General features: G+C 44.9%; 1 protein-coding gene across 2 annotated transcripts in view; it reads left to right on the forward strand.

The window, feature by feature from the left end:
• Nucleotides 1-22558, forward strand: part of LOC126458031 (ribosomal protein S6 kinase alpha-5-like) — a 411119-nt gene that overhangs the window by 208711 nt on the left and 179850 nt on the right. For both annotated transcript variants that reach the window (XM_050094819.1, XM_050094820.1), the window contains exon 3: nucleotides 17090-17308. In XM_050094819.1, coding sequence (XP_049950776.1) covers nucleotides 17090-17308 — 219 coding nt within the window. The remainder of the gene's footprint in view (nucleotides 1-17089; nucleotides 17309-22558) is intronic.

A 22558-nucleotide genomic window follows, 5' to 3' on the forward strand; every position in this document is an offset into this window, starting at 1 on the left:
CGAAAACATGTTGGTAACGTCATCTCTTTTACAAGTAATTGATAAGGCGTGAGGCAGTACATCACTTGTTTTAAAATCCACTCATTAATAGTCAGAGGAGTTGCTTGTGTACTTGTTGACGGGTTCTCGTCAACGTGCGTCCTGCACTTTTGGTGTGCAGCGTCTCCTTGGAGCACAACACTCACGTCTGGTGACGGTGGAGGTGCCCTTTCTCGAAGACGTTGCATAATTGTGGCGAAAAAGGTTTGCGATGGAGCCGGACCTTGTGAAGAACAATATTGATAAATGCGACTAGAAGCTTTTTCATTACAGTGAGCTTCGCCATTCAGAAGGATCATGAAAATGGCTCTGAGCACTATGGGACTTAACTTCTCAGGTCATCAGTCCCCTAGAACTTAGAAATAATTAAACCTAACTAACCTAAGGACATCACACACATCCATGGCCGAGGCAGGGTTCGAACCTGCGACCGTAGCGGTCGGGCGGTTCCAGACGTGTATTTTACTGGCGCCAACTTATATTTCGCGGAAAGACCACAAAGATAAGAGAGATTAGGGCTCGTACAGAGTCATATAGGCAGTCATTTTTCCCTCGTTCTGTTTGGGAGTGGAACAGGGAAAGAAGATGCTAGTTGTGGTACGAGGTACCCTCCGCCAAGCACCATATGGTGGATTGCGGAGTATGTATGTAGATATTAGATGGAGATGTAGACTGTAGCGCCTAGAATAGCTCGGCCACCTCGGCCGGCACAGAAGGATCATGTTGGTGTATTGCGCAAACGTTTACTCAACCATGTTGCTCTAACACTCACAGACACGTGAATGAAGCTCGAACCAGGTCAAAGAAGTAGGATAGACTTCAAGTGACATCAGTCGATCCTCCGTTATCACCCCCCACCATGACTAACCTGTTGCATATCTACCTAGCAAACATGATTTCAAACGGCTGTACCAAGGAAACGCTACCTTTCCAGACATGGGTTGCTATTCAAAATGTTACATATTCACTCCCCTCTACGAGTCGTGGAAGTTCGCAAAGGAATTTCCGAACACACTGTAGATTGAAACTTCCTGGCAGATTAAAACTGTGTGCCGGACCGAGATTCGAACTCGGGACCTTTGTCTTTCGCGGGCAAGTGCTCTACCACCTGAGCTACCCAAGCACGACTCACGCCCCGTCCTCACAGCTTTACTTCTGCCAGTATCTCGTCTCCTACCTTCCAAACTTTACAGAAGCTCTCCTGCGAACCTTGCGGAACTAGTAAAGCTGTGACGACGGGGCGTGAGTCGTGCTTGGGTAGCACTTGTCCGCGAAAGACAAAGGTCCCGAGTTCGAGTCTCGGTCCGGCACACAGTTTTAATCTGCCAGGAAGTTTCATATCAGCGCACACTCCGCTGCAGAGTGAAAATCTCATTCTGGACACTGTAGATTATCTCTGAAGGTAATACACGCAGTTTTGAGGCATGTAAACATATGCTCTGTTGTGAAAGGATTCTCTGTCACTGGTGCTTCAGATGACAGGATCGTTTTAATTTCGTGATGTGTTGTAAAGACGCCTTCGCAACGAATGTTGAGAAAACTCCACAGCCAAGTGTACTGTATTTTGCAGCTCTTCTAGGGGGATGTTGCGTTGCAGCTGAGCTACATTGCTCTGTAATGTGGATACCAGCAATTTCAGAAAACTCTTGGGAACCTGTGAAGGACATAGCTCAATTTCCTTCAGAACAGCCATCTTTCTTGTCCTTCCACGGTTGCGGATCTGACTCCGCTGTTTCATTATTTATTTTGACGCTCGTGCTCTCCGCGCCGCCACAGCAGCCGAGGACTGTGTCAGGCGGCAGAGCGCAGGCGGTGACCCCGTTCCCGGGCGCTCAGCTGTGGGCCGGCCGGCCTGTGGCGCGCGGCCTTCAGCGGCCGGAATGCGGCAGTGGGGCCCGCGACCCACTTCACCGCCCCCCCCCCTTCCCCCTCCCCACACCGCCACCCACAACTCCAAGTGTGGCTCTCACTGCCGACGCCCACCGCACGCACCTGTGCCGCTGCTGCCGGCGCAAGTGCAAGCGACTCACTTGCCTGGCCGCCGTCACATGGGTGTCGCTTCATCTTTAAGCCAACGGACGAAATCCAGTTGAATTGTGTGCCTCCACAGTAAGAGACATCCACCGTTTCCCTCTGCACGCCTAATCACGACGGCGTTCCAGGTAATGGAACTGGCTGACAAACTAACCAAAGAAGCAACGGGGACGGAAAACTCAAACTATATTGCGATTAAAATTGTCATAGTAGACGTCTGTCACTTGCAGCTACAGCGTTGTCACGTCCGCTGCTACGCGATGCGGCGCACGAACATGGCGGGTCCCACAGCAAATGCTGTTAATACACTACTGGGCATTAAAATTGCTACACCAAGAAGAAATGCAGATGATAAACGGGTATTCATTGGACAAATATATTATACTTGACCTGACATGTGATTAAATTTTCACACAATTTTGGTGCATAGATCCTGAGAAATCAGTACCCAGAACAACCACCTCTGGCCGTAATAACGGCCTTGATACGCCTGGGCATTGCGTCAAACAGAGCTTGGACGGCGTGTACGGGTACAGCTACCCATCCAGCTTCAACACGATACCACAGTTCATCAAGAGTAGAAACTGGCGTATTGTGACGAGCCAGTTGCTCGGCCACCATTGACCAGACGTTTTCATTTTGTGAGAGATCTGGAGAATGTACTGGCCAGGGCAGCAGTCGAACATTTTCTGTATCCAGAAAGGGCCGTACAGGACCTGCAACATGCGGTCGTGCTTTATCCTGCTGAAATGTCAGGTTTCGCAGGGATCGAATGAAGGGTAGAGCCACGGGTCGTAACACATCTGAAATGTAACGTCCACTGTTCAAAGTGCCGTCAATGCGAACAAGAGTGGCGATGACGAATACACGCTTTCAATGTGCGTTCACCGCGATGTCGCCAAACACGGATGCGACCATCATGATGCTGGAAACAGAACCTGGATTCAGCCGAAAAAATGACGTTTTGCCATTCGTGCACCCAGGTTCGTCGTTGAGTGCACCATCGCCGGTGCGCCTGTCTGTGATGCAGCGTCAAGGGTAACCGCAGCCATGGTCTCCGAGCTGATGGTCCATGCTGCTGCAAACGTCGTCGAACTGTTCGTGCAGATGGTTGTTGTCTTGCAAACGTCCCCACCTGTTGACTCAGGGATCGAGACGTGGCTGCACGATCCGTTACAGCCATGCGGATAAAATGCCTGTCATCCCCACTGATAGTGATACGAGGCCGTTGGGATCCAGCACGATGTTCCGTATTACCCTCCTGAACCCACTGAGTCCATATTCTGCTAACAGTCATTGGATCTCGACCAACGCGAGCAGCAATGTCGCGATACGATGAACTGCAATCGCGATAGGCTACAATCCGACCTTTATCAAAGTCGGAAACGTGATGGTACGCATTTCTCCTCCTCGCACGAGGCACCACAACAGCGTCTCACCAGGCAACGCCGGTCAACTGCTGTTTGTGTGTGACAAATTGGTTGGAAACTTTCCTCATGTCAGCACGTTGTAGGTGTCGCCACCGGCGCCAATCTTGTGTGACTGCTCTGGAAAGCATATCACAGCATCTTCTTCCTGTCGTTTAAATTTCGCGTCTGTAGCACGTCATATTCATGGTGTAGCAATTTTAATGGCCAGTAGTGTATGTTGAGGAGGGGCAATGTTGGAAGCGGCCGCCGTAAGGTATGACGGAAATGAGAGGGGCCATACTCTGTCGACAATTGATTTTAAGTGACGAATGACTAAACTGCGGCAGAAGACCGGTTTTGTAGTCCTGAATTTAAGCTCATGTCCTAAGCTAACCACAACCTCGTGATGAGCAATGTATCCGAGAAAACAGCAATCAACAATTTGCGGCGGAACTAAAAATCACGATCGCTTTGTTAAGGGCGTTGAAGGCTAACCTCTACAAATAAACTCAAGGTAGAAAAATTTCGTAATATGTGTATTTGCATAGCCATCTTTCGCAGCAAACCTTCAGTTTTAGCGGTAAAAGCAAATAGTTATTTCTCGCTGTCATTGGGTACCTCAAAAAATCCTCAAATTGGCTACACGGGATGCTGCATTACCAACCAATGAGCAGTGCTGGCTGGCACTTGGTTGCAAACATAGGCGACTCTAGCATATTCCAAACGATAAGGGAATGATGGCAGAAAAAAAGAGCAAAAAACTCAGCACAATGATGAATATGACGCGGCAAAGTGGTAGAAACAAAAATACACATCTAATTTGAGAAATGATAATCAAACTCTATCGATTAATTTGCAAAAATAAAAGAAAATGCACTACATTTGAGGAGATGCGAGCCTTCGACCTTTTGCGCATGAGGTTTACACGCTAACCTCTATGCTACGACAATACACAGCTGAACACTGTTTTGTTTATGACTGGTATCCTTGTATGTATGACTCTCGTGTCCCAGTCGCAGCGGTTAATTGACAGCCTTCAAGAATTCTGCTTCACGCAATATCCTGCATGGCTATCTAATGTAAGTCGATCCCCATGCTTATAATAACTGTATCAATGACGGTGAATCGTGACTTGTATAGAAGGGTCCACTAGTGTTTAGTTAGCGGTGTCCTTAAAACCAAATCTAGACCTCATGCTGCACTAAAAAACAGTCTTTCACGACAACCAAATCACCATTTCATCTGAACACCAGCTGTTCCATACTAATTTTACTGACTCATGGCAGAGATGAGTAAGGGCGAGATTCGAAGCATAGGAACTGTACGAACGTCTGTAACCTTACAAAGTGGAAATTGAATGAGTTGGTAAGTGGCTGGATAATGTGTTCATCGCTGGGTGGATGAGTTCATGGGTGGATAGGTGGGTGGATGAGTTCATGGGTGGATAGGTGGGTGGATGAGTTCATGGGTGGATAGGTGGGTGGATGAGTTCATGGGTGGATAGGTGGGTGGATGAGTTCGTGGGTGGATAGGTGGGTGGATGAGTTCGTGGGTGGATAGGTGGGTGGATGAGTTCGTGGGTGGATAGGTGGGTGGATGAGTTCGTGGGTGGATAGGTGGGTGGATGAGTTCGTGGGTGGATAGGTGGGTGGATGAGTTCGTGGGTGGATAGGTGGGTGGATGAGTTCGTGGGTGGATAGGTGGGTGGATGAGTTCGTGGGTGGATAGGTGGGTGGATGAGTTCGTGGGTGGATAGGTGGGTGGATGAGTTCGTGGGTGGATAGGTGGGTGGATGAGTTCGTGGGTGGATAGGTGGGTGGATGAGTTCGTGGGTGGATAGGTGGGTGGATGAGTTCGTGGGTGGATAGGTGGGTGGATGAGTTCGTGGGTGGATAGGTGGGTGGATGAGTTCATGGGTGGATAGGTGGGTGGATGAGTTCATGGGTGGATAGGTGGGTGGATGAGTTCATGGGTGGATAGGTGGGTGGATGAGTTCATGGGTGGATAGGTGGGTGGATGAGTTCATGGGTGGATAGGTGGGTGGATGAGTTCATGGGTGGATAGGTGGGTGGATGAGTTCATGGGTGGATAGGTGGGTGGATGAGTTCATGGGTGGATAGGTGGGTGGATGAGTTCATGGGTGGATAGGTGGGTGGATGAGTTCATGGGTGGATAGGTGGGTGGATGAGTTCATGGGTGGATAGGTGGGTGGATGAGTTCATGGGTGGATAGGTGGGTGGATGAGTTCATGGGTGGATAGGTGGGTGGATGAGTTCACGGGTGGGTGGATGGCTTTATAATCTCATACTTAGGATGATACAAAGTTTTTAACATCTGGCTAGGAACAGTTGTCCTCTGACTCGGTCAAGGTATATTCTTAATCCACTACAGAGTTTCGGACTTACCTAGTGGCTCTTTGTTACAATCCCTAACCCAACTGTTTTTTGTGGAACCTGTATGCAGGCGACATAGGAAGAAAAGCTACTGTCGCGGTCGTCGAGTGCCTTCCCGGAGTGGTGCAGCCTGTGAGAGGCCGCGTGGCGTGCCGGAGCGCGGCGGTCAGCTGTTGGCGCGGCGCCGCGCGGCCACGACTCGTAAAGCGCGTTTACTGCCCGTGGGGGCGGACGCGGGCGTTCGCGCTGACATTTACAGCCACGGGCGCTCTCTTAATGCTGCGGTAGCAGAGGCAGCGCGGCCCGGCCCAGATCGCCGCTGCGTGGGCGAAAGGTCGCCGCCACCGGGCCTAGCGCCGATCGTCGTGGCAATCTGGTCGCGACTAGGTCATCTCTGTCCCCCTACTTATAGCCAGAATGACGTGTGAGCTATCTGATATCGAGGGAGATGAGCGGATGTGTGTGTGTGTGGGGGGGGGGGGGGGGAGAGGAGACGTGTATAATGTGGGGAAGCTGCTTTTCTTGTGTCACTGCTCTGTATCAACGTGAGGCTAATACTTCGCCATCTCCAGTTTTGCAACGAAGGGAAAGAGGGTTAAGAGACTGGATTCGTATGAAATACTCGAAGAATCACTTGGGCTACAACTCGTATCGATCAAGAGATTTCTTCTATCGCATCTAGAACTTCAGAATTTACTCCTCCCGTACCTGCTTAGATACACCCGTGCGACACTCCCCCCCTCCCCCCTCCCCAATATTCCAAAAGTAGCAATCTTCGCGTGGAAAACACAATTGGTTAACATCTGATATAATTTCCACAATTTTTCTTCCTCTGCTCAGTCTCGATTGTGCAAGACAGACTAGAGTACTTTAATCCCCAACATCTTCGGCCCGAAACTTCGGCTCATTGGTAATCTAATGACTACGCCCGATTTCACTGTGCTCTCAACTGAGAGCGTATTGTTGATGCGTTGGGATCAAACACTTAAGAATACGAGTGAAACAAACTATGATTGGGACTGTGTGTGTGTGTGTGTGTGTGTGTGTGTGTGTGTGTGTGTGTGTGTGTTTAACACATTGTAGTTTTAAAAATAACTGGTAAATGATGCCAAATTGAAGAATAACTATCTTGTTGGTTCAGTAAGTTTCATCGTTAATGAACTCGTTTATTAAAGCATTTCTTACTGTACCAAGCCATTTGTTGGCCCTTATGCCCACTACAGGCAGAATACAAAGTGTGTCCCATTTCTGTTAGGACTGCTTTTGTGAAACTCCGAACTGCAATGCTATCTCGTGGCCATGTGAACCATTATGATCTTAGAAGTTTCAACAACAGCCGTATGGAAGGTCGCAGTGCAGCAGGCATTCTGATTGCCAGTATAACATTACGTGTCTGACAACTGTCGAAAAAATGGCGGTGGGGCAACTAGACGACATGAAGTGTTCAGAGTCCTCCATCGTTTGTGGGCGAGAATTATTCGAATTCGACCTGAATACCGAGAGGCAGGTTCCTGGTCGCTCCTCCACAACACTGATCCAGCCTGAAAAGTGAAGACTGTGTGCGAGATATTGGGCAGCAAATGGATCATAGTCCTGTATCACCTGCCGAACTACTTGTTTCTGCTGAACCCCCCCCACAACTCCACGGTAGACGTCACATCCACCTCCCATAGTGCATTTCCTAGCCTGCTATGACTTTAACTCTCTCTGTGACTGCATATTCCAAAGAAAGCTGTTCCTCATGTCGTCGCTCCAAGATACTGAAAAACGCCTAAAAAGTCTCAAACTCAATAGTCGTCTCCAGTTTGAAAGCGGGAGGGAGTAAGCGAGAGTGAGTCTCAAGCGAAAATTACCGAAAATGATGAAGTGATATGACGAGCTTCAGACGATACTAGTGCTGCAACCAAGAAGTTTCGTATTAGTTCCTGCATGCCAGGAATTCCCTCAAGTGCCACAAACTGCAAACATGCTCTGCCAGAGTACTAAGATAGTGTCGACCACTTCTCCGCCTCGAAAAAGGGGGAGGAAAGCTTCACGGTGTGAGTAGCAGCACATACGTAAGGTCTGGGAAGAGAACAGAACGTAGCGCAGTGTGGGCAGCTTGTGTGTCGTGAGGCGCTTAGCCCACTTAAGGCTTCCGGTTGGCTGCCGCAGGCGCTGCAGTGATTCACCCAGGAAGACAGCCAGCGGCCGGCCTTCTACTGTGCCCTTCACCTGCCGGATGCGAGCGTTGGCAGACACTCCTGAGGGATGTAGCCCTCACAACGGTAGTCTATGACGGTGCTTCTCTTGTTTAATCCATGATCGTGACAGGCTTCAGCTAATCATGAAAGTGAGTGAGGACTGGGATGTGTTTAATCAAGTAGTTCACTCAGGCTCACATGAACTCCGCTACTTGTCCAAAGCTGCCCTAACCGCCTGTATTCGAACTATATAAATGGCAGAAATCTTGTGATTTTCCCTTGGTAACTCACCATTACACATCAGAAACGATACTCTAGGTGTGTAGAGAAGGCCAGCTAATTATCATTTTCAGTTGGCTAGCTGACAGAAAGATGACGCAGAACGTTTAAAGAAAAAGTACGAGGTGTGACTAGAAAAAAACCGGACCAGTACTGGTGAAACAATAAAACGAATGCAATAAGGCTGAAAGTCGCGTGGCCTGTCACGTGACTCTCGCTCCGCCTACTGCTCGAGTTTCATCTGCCTCCTGCACTCAGTCTGCCCGTGGCGTCTGTTTTAAGTAGTTGACGTTTTGTCTGTGCGTCGGAAAATGTTGAGTGTACAGAAAGAACAGCGTGTTAACATCAAATTTTGTTTCAAACTAGGAAAATCTGCAAGTGAAACGTTTGTAATGTTACAACAAGTGTACGGCGATGATTGTTTACCGCGAACACAAGTGTTTGAGTGGTTTAAACGATTTAAAGATGGCCGCGAAGACACCAGTGATGACACTCGCACTGGCAGACCATTGTCAGCAAAAACTGATGCAAACATTGAAAAAATCGGTAAACTTGTTCGACAAGATCGCCGTTTAACAATCAGAGCAGTGTCTGAGTTAACAGGAGTTGACAAGGAAAGTGTTAGGCAGATTCTTCATGAAAGTTTCAACATGAACAAAGTGTGTTCAAAAATGGTTCCAAAGTGTCTCACACTTGAACAGAAGGAACGCCGAAGAATGATTTGTTCTGACATCCTGGAAAACATTGAAAGTGATCCCACCTTCTTACAAAATGTTATTACTTGCGATGAATCGTGGTTTTTTACTTACGATCACGAAACTAAACGCCAATCGATGCATTGGAAAACTCCTGGTTCTCCACGACAAAAAAAAGCACGAATGTCAAAATCGAAATTCAAGGCAATGATGATTGTTTTTTTTTGACATCAAAGGGATTGTGCACATTGATTGGGTACCAGAGGGACAAACAGTGAATCAGCATTACTACATTAGCGTCCTGGCTACCCTACGTGAGCGAGTACGGAGAAAACGGAACGATTTGTGGAGAAAAGAGTCATGGATCCCTCACCAAGACAATGCCCCAACTCACAGTGCGTTGTCAGTGAAGACGTTTTGGGCAAAACACAACATTCCCATCTTGGATCATCCACCCTACTCACCTGATTTGGCCCCCTGTGACTTTTTTCTTTTCCCTAAAGTCAAGTCAGCTTTGAAAGGAACTAGATTTGAGACTGTTGAAGCAGTAAAAGAAAAAGCAACGGAAGTAATCTATGGACTTACCGAAAATTATCTGCAGCATTGCTATGAACAGTGGAAAATTCGTATGGAGCGGTGTAGAGACCGAGGAGGAGAGTACATTGAAGGAGATAACATGAAGTTGTAAATAATTGTAAATAAATGTTTTTTCCAGCATCAGTCCGGTTTTTTTCTAGCCGCACCTCGTATACACGGTCTGCTAAAGTTCTGACGCAGATGTTATCCCTGGCGTATAAGTGATATCGGTGCAGTAATTACGCTGGCAGCTTGAACTAACAACAGCAAACAACAGATCTGCATTCGACCAGCCAGTTGGGGACAGGCAACGTTAAGTAGTGGATGTGCGAGCGTAGTGCGTCAGCGTTGTTGCGTCGCAAATCACAATGGAGCAACACCTCTAAATCAAGGGTTCAAGACATTCTCTAGTAGCTTTCGAGAACAGAAAAGTGTGTGCAAAGCCTGTCCCGCATACCTTGACTACCGAACAAAGACGACGACGTGTGGGCGACTGCCGCGACTTGATTGAAATTGAAAAGTGAACAGTTCTTTTTCTGGAAAAATCCTCAGGGGCGATGGGACTGGTATTATTAATACGAACCAACCACAAAACGGCGAAGTGCAGAACTGGTCTGTACTGGCTCTCCAAGACCGACGAATGTGCAAACGTGTCGCGCGAGTTTAACAACATCCCAAAGACTGACTTTTCTGACAGTTTCACATGGTTGCCATGCGTGTTGCAGTCAAGTAGAGGGAAGCTATGAAGGATACCTGAAGCACGAAGACCACCATCTTAACTTTTCTGTTTTAATTAATCCATTCTTGAATCTTGAGGGGCTGACGGGATATAATAACGAGCTTCAATTGCAGAAAATATTTTTAAACTAACGAAAACATTTAAGCAGCGCACGGAACACACTTTAATAAGTGCTGTCTGTTCACTTCTCCATTTTGCCATAGCACATTCCTGTTTTGGTTTCACATGTCTGCACTGTGCTCAGTGATGGAACTTCCCCTTTCTGTTGTTCGTTAAGTACTGTACAACGAAACGACAGGGAAAAGGTCGCGTATCCTGTTTCGACACTTTCCTGAAAAGTTCACATCCGCTAAGGTTGCAAAACAACGGCGAACGGTTGACAAGAAAACTTTAAGATTTCGCGTGAATAGCCTTGAAGGCCAAACAATCTAGAATTTACGTGTTGCGGATTTCAGATCCCAGTCCACCCATTTTCATTAGGTTTTCCGTGATTTCTTTAAATCAACTCAGGGGAACACAGGGGTGGTTCTTGCAGAAGGAAAAAAAAGTTCAAATGGCTCTTAGCGCTATAGGACTTAACCATCTGAGGTTATCAGTCCCCTAGACTTAGAACTACTTAAACCTAACCAACCTAAGGACATCACACACATCCATGCCCGAGGCAGGATTCGAACCTGCGACCGTAGCAGCAGCGCGGTTCCGGACTGTAGTCTTCCAGAAGACCATAGTGTGCTACTGCATTAGTACTAGGCTCAACGAACACACAAGCAGTCGCCATATACGTACTACACATCAACCTGTAGCAGCAGATCACGCGATGACGCCTGGAAATAACGAATACGAGTCTCCAAAACAGATGTTTTGTTAGCGTTGAATCACTACACAAAAGCTACAGAAGTTCATAAACGTGATCACAGGCACGACAGGAAATGTGAGATTCAAATTACGTAAGTTGTAAAGCTTAGCATGAAGTAAATAATGCGAAGTCACCCGCCGCATCAGCTGCAGGAGACATCTTAGCTCGAGTTCACAGTCTCCGACAGCTTCCTAAGTCACGACGGTGTGATGGTTGTCCGCATACGAATAAAGGACTCAGCTGTTCTTATTAGCAACGTTGATGAAGTTCGCCTTTTTCTATGCAGAATCACGCCTATCGTCACGTTGTTTTGGTGATGTCTTCAAAGAGTTTGTGCGGTACCACCGTTTAAGACTCACAGCCCCACGGCATCAGGGATGGCAGAAGTGTTTGCTGAGCCCTCTATATCAGTTTCTTGGATGAGGCTCTTCAAGCCCGTGAGGAGATCGCGTGCTACAGCTGTTGATTAGAGGTCGCACTTCCTGAGATGGCAGACAGCTGCGATAGAGATCGATAAGTGACAACTGCCTCCTCGGCGTCGCTCGCAGCTTGCGTGAGAAGAGATGACCCCGCCAGGTACAAAGAATCAAACACACAGAGCCGTGTCTTCCTGCGACCATGTGCGCCAAGGCCGGCCATGCAAGACACAGGTGCTCCTTCGCAGTGCGTTTCCAGTTACGACTGTGGTTCCAGCATTGGGAACAGGAACTTCTCTCGAGTTCTCTGTGTCATGTCGGCACATCGTGTTAACTCTCGAACACACACGCTTGTCAGAAAACTGCCTGAACATCTCGTCGAGTCACAGCAGATAACATCAAACTGAACTCCGATCTGTGCGTTATCGATGTTAGCGTGCGGAGAAATCGCAATCTTTGTCTCTCTTTAAGAAGAGAAGTGATGCAGTTTCAGACTTGTGCTAGTTTTCGTGTAATGGATTCCTTAGAGATCGTGTGTGAAATAGTAAATACGTTATGGGCTGTGAGTCAGTTGTCGCTAGGAGTTAGAGGTATGTTATGTGTTGTTATGTGAGACACACAGACTAGACAGTTAACTACACAACAGCACATATTTGTTTTGCAAACATGGTGGAAACATGATCATAGTTACAGTGGTATTCGTGATTAGTTTGTGGAACGTCTTACAACCTCCATCACGACAAGGTAATCGCAAATTAGATTTGAAGACAATGCATCGGTAGCGGAGCTTCCTCAGTCATAGGTCAAAATCCGTTACTACCGAAAAGAATCTTAATGCTGTCGCCAATTGTTTTGTCCATTCACCCACGAAATCACAAAGAAAAGCGTCCAAGGTGTGCGGAACGCCAAAAAAAAGCCAATGAACGATTCAGAAATAGCTGAAGTTCAGACCTCAAAGTCTAAACGAAGATCCTTCGGACAGACATATGGGTTTCTGCAAGTTGCATATAATCCGACAAGAAGCCAATTCAAAAATTTGCAAAAGCATTCACGTAACTTTGCCTACTGGGGTTCTACGAATCCCCATGTGGCGATGGAGACAGAGTTAAGCTCTACTGGCGTTATTGTATAGGCAGGGATATTAATTGGTGGACTAACAGGGTCTTATTTCTTTAACTGTACTGCCAGCTCTGTAAACTGGGTATATATGCTGCAAGAAATGTTGTTAGGGCTGGAAAACAGTCCACTTTTTGAATTTCTACAGCCGCTTAAGGAAAAGATGATATGGAAACAGCGCGGAGCACCCACGCATTGTGGAGCTAAAGGATTTCCTAAATGAACCCTGGTGATTTGCAAAACAATTTGTAAGTCTGTGTTGAAAAGATGCAGTGTTGCTTAGAACAGCATGGAAACCACTTCGAGCATCTTTTATAGGTTAAGTGAAATCTACATTTATTTCTGTCTTGATAACAAATTTATTTTTATTTTTTAAAATATTATGGCATCAAATGCATTTTTGACAACTGGCTTGCGCCATGTATATCTTTGTGAACTTTCTGGTGTTGTGAAGTGGACTTGGCAGTGGCCAGATGCCGAAAGCTAAATGTGAGACGTCCCTGTGTGCTAAAAGAAAACTGGCTCAAGATAGTTTACACTCCAAGAAAGGTTATCTTTAACGAAATGGTTTATTCGTGGACTTGTCATTCAGACGCACTTATAACCCCAAGCATCGAAATACATTTCTAGAACAACGACGCTACATTTTTTGGTCTACTTGATGAGATACAGCATGCTTCTAGCGTCTTTGTTCCGTGACCTTTTGTTCTCTTCCCAGAGACAAGAATAACTCGACTGCAAAAGGTTTTACTCGCTGTTTCATTTTTTATTTGACCCGAGTACGCGAATAGCTTCACCGATCGATCCAGATCCGCGGTTAAGTAAGTACCTAAATGTAACTGAATTCCAGATTTTTAAACTTTTGTTCACGGCATAACGGAAAATTTGATCACTAAAATAAACATTACAAAAGATGGAAGGAATAACTGATACCTTAACAAACGAAGAGCACGACGTATTTTCGTTTGGCGAGAAGACCAGCTGCGAGGTTAAAATCAGGATCTGCCGAGATGGATAAGCAGCTTTACTGACGTTCAAGCCGCTTAGGGCTGTGAGCCACGCTGCTAGATTTATTTTCTTGCTGAGAAGCTTCCCACTTGTCCTGTTTTCAGTAATTGTGGAGCACAGTCCCTGAAGCGACAGCGACAAAAACCTGTAACTGATAAACGCGGTGGACTATTCAGAATAGAAATCAATTAAGCAGCTTACTTCAAAATGCTGTGTCTTGTCTCCAAACCGCTTTTCTTTCCATTTCTTGATAACTGACAGTTAGTTGCGTCTAACAAATATTTCACAATCTTTTGCCTCCACTCTGTTCTCATTCCGAAATATTGTCCTTGCATTATATTTGTAAAAAACTTGTTACGGCTGCTTAATTGTCCAAAATATTTTCTATGAATACTTGCTATGAATTTTCTTCGCGTGTTTGTTTCTTTCAAAATATCTTCTCGTAAGCCATTTCTAAAAAGACGTAATAATCCGTTCCAAGCAGTTTGCTTCACCAACAGTATTTAGGTTTCGCAGCTGTACGGGATTCAGAAGAGAGCAACAGAAATACGTTCAGTAGCGTTACGTGAAGCTGATGAAAGCCATTTTGTATAATGGACTTCACGTGTCGGGACATGCAATTTCGTCCACTATCAGCATTAGTCCCCTCGAATCACTTACGTCTGACGATCTCTTTGAGTACTACTGCTTGGGAGGCGGCGTGGTGCTTTCAATAGCAGCAGTATCGGTTAAGACTTTGGAACAAGTGTAGTGTGATTTAAATTAGTTGGCATCTGCTGAATGAGGCCTGAAGTTGAGGCAGTATCGACACAAATACTGTATACAAGCAGCCACTGAAACCATCCGCGGCCATAGAATATCGCTTTATAGTCTACATTTTTTACAGAAACCGCATAAAAGTTCTGAAATTCACATATGACATCTATTCCTATAGTGTTGATCACCATAGCAGGGTCCGAGAGTTCATATCTTGTTCACCAACATCAGGCAACGGTTAGGCAATGACACATCGATACCAGCGGAGGCGATGTCCTCTCACTGACTGAACATTTCTCTTACCCACTGAATTTATATCAGTGAAAGGAAAGGACATACTGGTGAGGGGAGATGTTCCCCAGAGCACTGCACAGTTCTCACACATGACAGACGGCTCCTGCATACGTACGAGGACTCACACAGAGCTATTGTAGACGGAACTGCTTGAAAAGAAATCGATAGCAGGGCAGAGTAGATTTCAAAAGTCGTGCGCTATCAGTACATAAAAGAACGACAGAATATAGTTGAGGTGAGACCGAGGAGATAACAAACAATCAACATGCCTGACATCTCAGAGCAAGACAGCGAAAGTGATCGAAGCAACAATAAACTTCCTTGACCAAATCACCTAGTACATAAGCTGTGACAGGTTATTGTATCTAGAGCCGAAAAAAACATGTATAGTACAAGTAGGCACATAGCTTAGTCATCGCACGAGCCAACAATGCGTACTTGGCTCGATGTCCTTCCGATGTGTGTGTTCGCCTCCTGGTGGGAATCTACAACTCGTTTCTAATCTTTCCTATCATGTTTAAACTTCCTTCAGCTTCAATGAATTACTAAATTTCTAACTTTACATCCGCCGTTTCGGGTAGCTAATTAATTTTTCTTTGTAAGTTATTATTTCGTAAGTGATGCCATGTATTACACCTTTTATTTACCGGCAAACGGTTTCAGTGTGAGCTGCTGATTATCTTCAGGTGTAGGTTTGAACAAAAAGCAATAACCAATATGATTTGACGGAAGTATTACGAACACTCGTCACTTGGGTAGTAGAAATAACAGCGTATTACGAACTCTCATATAGCTGGCGCCACAAATTGTAGTTCATCGACGTTGTGTGAAACTAACATAAAAAGCAAGGATGTGGTGGGAAAAAATTTTTCGTGTAGTCGCGTAACGTAAATAGACACAGTCATAGATGAATACATTAAGAGAGTGTAAAACTGTATCTCCATATACAAATAAAAGAATTAACAGTAACTCAGACTTGTAGGACACGTTAATTTACTACATTTCAGCGAGAATGTTTCGCCACGTAATATCAGATAAAAAAAGCAATACTGACTGGACACTGTGCACCGTACATTTTCATTATTGTTTACATACTGTGTTTTAAAGAGCCAGTGCAAAATTACCGAACGTATATACAGCTTGAAGAAATTTGCCTAGATTTTAATGAAAAACATGGAGGACCCTTGTTGTAAGTTAAAGAAGGCGGAAGGAAGATGAATCTAGTTACGTAACTTTATAGACTCATTTTCCTTCCCGGTTTTTAACTTACAGTAAGCGTCCTCAGTGTATTCCTATTTTAGTTCATTAAAATGAAAGCAAATTTCTTAGTTCCAGATATAATTCGGTTATTTTTCACAAGAATAAAAACGTCCGATTATAACATTGGTTTTTGTCTATTACCTTGTCATTTAAATATGAATTTTTATTAATTTTTTATTTCATTAATTAGGAAACTAGTCTTACACTGTTTTAATATACTCATCTATGATTTAGGTACATGTCACGTGGCTATACGAAAAAAAAATTTCCCCACCACATCCTTGTTGTTTATGTTACTTCCACACGACGTTGGCAAACTATACATCGTGGCGCCAGGTGTGTGAGGGTTCGTAATGTTTTGCTGTTATTTCTCCTACCCCTGAGACAAGTGCTTGTAATATCACACGTCTGTAAAATCATTATTCTAATTGCACCTTCGTTCTAGCCTAGATCAGAAGTTGATTTGCAACGCGGATTGAAATCGGCTATCGGTAAATAAAAGGTCGTGATCCGGAAGGTATTTGTTTATTATTATTATTAGTACTTTGATTTTTATTGTTTAAAACGTCATTTACGTGTGATACGGAAGAGTTTATTCTATCACATGAAAAAATTTGTAATCTTTTTTAACACCCTAGGCAAAATGTCTTTGTTTTTCGCTAAATGAAAGGAATGAAAAAAAAAAAGTTACAGGATATCAGAAATATGTTCTTAATTTCATTTAGTCGGAGTTCGATCACTCCCTCCCCCAAGCAGACGATAATTTTGCATATGGGAAATTTTCCTTCTGGGTAACTAGCAGGTACAGCATTTCGCACAATAAAAATGCCAACAGAGTAGGAACCGACAACGGCTATCTGCCATTGGTGCCCTGGTGGCGACAGCAGCCCATCCCAATCGCTGTTAAATAATTAAGTAACTTGTAGTGCTGAGAATGAACTTCTCTCCTAAAGATTATGAAATGGTTTTCTTATGTGTGGACTCGTACAGCTTTCTCAGTGAAATGACGGCGTTCTCTCCCTTGCGCCTGTTGCAGCATACGGCAAAGTGTTCCTGGTGCGGAAACGCGGCGGCCCCGACGACGGCAGGTTGTACGCGATGAAGGTGCTGAAGAAGGCGACCATCATCCAGAAGAAGAAGACGACGGAGCACACGCGCACCGAGCGCCAGGTGCTGGAGGCGGTGCGCCAGTCGCCCTTCCTCGTCACGCTGCACTACGCCTTCCAGACCGAGGCCAAGCTGCACCTCATACTTGGTGAGTGCCGCTGACGCTGCCGCTGCTGCTCTCGACCGCAAAGCGTGCCTATTTTGTTCGTCGGCTTAACATCGATCCTACGATCTCCACTGTGGAGGTCACGTGAGCAGGATACGCCTGCGAGATAACAACGATGTTTGGACAAGCATTTGTGTGCTGACAGTGTGTTTGTTCTCCTGAAAGCTCATATCGAAATGTTCTTTAGCAATTGGTCGTAATTGTCGGTATTGGAAATTATTAAGGGCAATCAAATGAAAAAGAGACAGATGGAAAAGGTTCATTATTTCAAAAGTGATCGTCATAACTGTTAGTGCATTTATCCCAGTGTGAGCAACAATGCCATCATGGAAAAATGTTTGCGGTTGCCCTACGGAACCTTGATTGTATTCAAGAGTGCACCTCTTTCTCCAAGCGGCCACAAATGCCTTTCTTCAGGCTTCCAAAATTACGGAAATCGCATGGCCAGAGATCGCGAATGAATGGTGGATGTGTTAGGGCTTCCCAGCGAAATCTCTGCAGCGTACCAAACAGTCTTGGCAACATGTGGGAGGCCCTTACGCATCCTTCACACAGTTTCCATCCCTCTCCATGCAATTTCTATATTTTTGTAGCAGTTGTTGTTGTTGTTGCGGTCTTCAGTCCAGAGACTGGTCTGATGCAGCTCTCCATGCTACTCGATCCTGTGCAAGGTTCTTAATCTCCAAGTACCAACTGCAACCTACATCCTTCTGAATCTGCTTAGTGTATTCATCTCTTGGTCGCACTCTGCAATTTTTACCTTCCACGCTGCCTGCCAATACTAAATTGGTGGTCCCTTGATGCCTCAAAACATGCCCTACCAACTGATCCCTTCTTCTATTCAAGTTGTGCCACAAATTTCTCTTCTCTCCAGTTCTATTCAATACCTCCTCATTAGTTATGTGATCTATCCATATAATCTTCAACATTCTTCTGTAGCACCACATTTCGAAAGCTTCTATTCTCTTCTTGTCTAAACTATTTATCGTCCATGTTTCACTTTCATGCATGTCTACACTCCATACAAACACTTTCATAAACGACTTCCTGACACTTAAATCTATACTCGATGTCAACAAATTTCTCTTCAGAAACGCTTTTCTTGCCATTGCCAGTCTACATTTTATATCCTCTCTGTTTCGAGCATGATCATTTATTTTGCTCCCCAAATAGCAATACTCATTTACTGTTTTAAGCGTCTCATTTCCTAATCTAATTCCCGCAGCATCACCCGATTTAATTCGGCTATATTCCATTATTCTCGTTTTGGAGTACGTAGATATGCTTCGGCCGAGGAGGTTCTCGCCTGGGTACAGTCATGGCTGCGTAGGCAATCGCAACCATTTTTGCATGAAGGCATTCACAGTCTCCCCTCACAGTGCGATAAATGTATTAACAGCTATGACCATCATTTTTGAAGTGATAAACAGTATACTTCCTTCTTTCCCATCTGTCTCGTTTTCATTTACTGCCGTTTTGTAGTTTCTCACTTCGGGACGAAGATTTGAGTTGCCTATTTACCGTTTTCGGCTATATAGCTGTTTTCGGGCGGAGAGGTCCATGAATACATCTTTTAACACCCTAGAAACAAGCAGGCTGTCTAATCGAGTGGGATGTATGACATAGTCAGTTAACAAGGAAACATGAATCCTGCAAAACTGAGCATAGTTAGTGTGGAATTTGTCACGCTCCTCGATAACTACTACTTCTTAAATTACCTTTGGCTAGTAGTTTCAGTAAGTTATTTCAATCTCCATATCCGTCTAAGTGAAATTATACAGGGTAAACCAGAACTGCGTCGACAGACTTCCACGAGTGACAGTATGGACGAAAACAAGAGAAAAGTCTCCAACAAACAATGACTGCAAAGTGCGTACCGTAAGAGCTATGAGCACTTGCTCAGTGCTATGAGCACTTGCTCAGTGCAAGAGATGTTTTTCACAGTGGTGAATATGAAAAAGTGCTCACAGCCCACAATGTATGCGTTTTATAACCCTCGTTCACTGCGTACTTTCTTTCTTTTTCCCATACTAATACCGTTGGAAGTGGAGTTCTGGTTCACTTTATTTACATAAATTCTTCAGCCTAAAATCGCCGTTTCAGAGAATGTAAAACTAGATAAAATCTAAAACGAAAAAACTACGTGGTCTTTTTACCTGAATTTTAATACCAGGTACGTCGCTCTTTGTTTTGATTATGAAGTAGCCGACCGTGATTTTGTTTTAATTTTTGCATTATTAGTTACAACACTACTTCTTAAATGCCACTTTCATCACTTCAGTATTTATTTTGGAAACAAAAGTTCTTCAGATACACACCGTTTATATTTATTAGGTTTTTTTTTTTTGGGAGAGTAGTTTTGTGGCTACATCCCCGTTCGCTAGTGCTGATTTATGTGTAGCTCCAGGCAGCGCAGCTGCTGAAAATGGCGTTGTAATCACGAAAATAGGCGCACAAAATGCAAATACATTAAATGTAAACAGTGTAGCTATGCAACTTCTGTTAAAGAACAAATCCTTTCTCAGCTAAAAAACAGTAAATACATTTCTCCGTCAAAAATAATGGAGACCAACGAAACTTCAGTACTTACTTCTACTTTAATCTTGCACGGTCTTTCTAGTCCTTAGTACATCGGACGTACATTCATGTAGACCAGATGTGACATTGTCACAACTTAAGGGTACAGCGATCGGATGTTCGAAAACGTTTGTTTTATGGTTCTTGTTTGGAAGGAGCCTATTAAGGAACTAACGACTCAACGAAGGACTGAGCCATCGAGGAGTAGGGTTTAACCTTCCGTTGACGAAGACGGCCTTAGGAACAGAATACGAACTGGGACTGAAGGTTCAATGGGAAAGGAAATTCCGGTGTCCTTTCGGCAGGAACCAACCGGGAATACGTGTCATGTGATTTACTAAAACCACAGAAAATCTAAATTTGAATAGCCGGACAGGGTTTTGAACAGCCATGATCCAGACTGTGAATAAAGTGTATCAACCACTGCGCCACCTGGACGTACAGGACGTAAGTATGTAATATAGTATAATTCCACGTGGGCAAAACATTCAGCTACCCGAATAATAACGCGTGAGCGATTAATCTCTCGAGTTTCCAAATCCAATGCAGCAAAACTGCGTTAAACGCTCGACTGAGTAAGTTAATTTAAACAGGTTACGGAACGCTAGTTCTGCCGGAAGGCAAGACACAGAAGCTGTTGAAATCGCGCCTTGTCCCCCAAAGAGTGACGTGATTAACGCAACAACTGTTTCAACCGCGACGGCGTCATCAGTACTGGCACAACTGAATGCAAGCAGCGTTTTCCAGGTCTCGGTCTATGATTTTATTGAGTCGCGGACAGCTTGATTTACAGCCTGGTGGCTCGATAATGCAATCTGTCCGTGCACCACGAGTTTCATGCATTTTAATCGCTTCAGACGTAAATCAAAAGCCGGGAGCTCGTTTCGGTGTCATTTCCGGCGGCAGTGTCGTCCGCCGGTCCACGGCTCCCTTGTTTCTTTCCGTTTGTCCGGACACGGTAATTAAAAACAGCGCCGCACTGTCCCTATTGATATTCCTCTCCACCACCCCCCCCCCCCCCCCCTCCTCATACTTTGCCCAACCCATATGAACAGAGAAGTACAAATATTTCTATCGCTGCAGTCGAGTTACCCATGGTTCTGAAAAATAATTTGCCTTCCAAAGCTTCTTCGTGTTACAGTATATTACCTTCTACTATTTAAAAGCAGATATTGAAAAAACGTGTACGTAGTAGTGCAGGCATACCCTTCGACTGGCCTTAAGCAACACACGATTTGTTTCTATCCTGTATCCATTTCTTCTACTCTGTACTCATTTTACATGCAGCGTAGTAAACAATGGTCTCCACATATAGCACCCTCTACGTACCTTCATTTTTAGCCACTTACTTCCTCTCTGCTCAGGTTTATTCATTCACGGATTACTCAAAAATTTCCGCATCTTTTCTAATTCCACCTTAGTGTGCACATTATTTGTCGAATAATTTTTGTAATCATTGCTAGTCAACAATTTTCGTGTGTTCACACTTACCGAATACGCACTGTGCGTGTTCTGTCTACCACTGCCTTTTTCATACTTTCCAAAGCGTATCATTCGTCATATTTATGATGCCATCTTTACCAAACGCGTTGACAATTACACTTGCATCAGATTACTGAGAACCTGTACTAACTAAATGGTCTGAAAATAATAGCCAACTGTTTAACGGGAATGTAGTAAAATTTTATCACCGACGGTCTTCACTAGGGTTGTCATGGGGAGATTGAAAACAAGTAAAAGATTTGTCATAAACTTTGCCTTTACCAGTCAGTCTTAAGTCATCCAACAACACACTCTTCAGATGTAGTTAAATAGTTGGAAGACATGCACTGGCTGCTACTGTATGTATATTATAGTGACATGTATTACTTAACTTTTGCTGAAGCATTGTTATGGTTACGCAGTAACAACTCTGAGTAAGCTCGGAGCTCGTAGAGTCCATTATACGTCATCAGGAAGGAGCGGAGGAGGACCCTTTGATCGACTAAGTTGCCTGTCGAGAAACGTAACTACTTTGTGTAACGGACCTTTTTGGGCTAGCAGAGACAGATTGTCTGAAAGATGTAAAGGAATCGTCGGTAAGGATCAGCAAGCACCAGACTGTTGGGTCACAGAAGAAATGCTAGAGATCATGAAGAGTGATTTCACGTGTGAAACATACACCAGTTTAGTGGTCAAAAACAGACGCTATTGACTGGGGCGTGACGCTGATAACCCCACCGTAGAGCGCCGAGCGCCCATAAAAAACACACAAACACACACACACACACACACACACACACACACACACACACACACACACACACACACGGATGTGAGTGCTCAACATGTACAACCGTCAGTTATGATCAGTGATATCATCATTAGTAGAACTTCACCAGTCCTCGACGACTCGAACGTTGTCATTATATGATATTAAAGTATCACGTCTCTTCAACTATCAAATTCTGCACCTCGTATGTCCACGGTCATGGCCAGTTTTTCGTGCACCTAGAGGTCGTTAGCTAATGCGCAACGGAAAAATTTCAGTTGTAGTCTTAGCGGTGCAACATAACCCCTCTCTGTGGTCTACCAGTCGCCGGATACATCTCCAGGACGTTGACAACTAACCAGTAGGATACTCCCATCCTTGCCCCGAAACGGGGTAGTGAGTAC

The sequence above is a fragment of the Schistocerca serialis genome, chromosome 2 (assembly GCF_023864345.2).
Source record: "Schistocerca serialis cubense isolate TAMUIC-IGC-003099 chromosome 2, iqSchSeri2.2, whole genome shotgun sequence".
In the NCBI taxonomy this organism is placed as follows: domain Eukaryota; kingdom Metazoa; phylum Arthropoda; class Insecta; order Orthoptera; family Acrididae; genus Schistocerca; species Schistocerca serialis.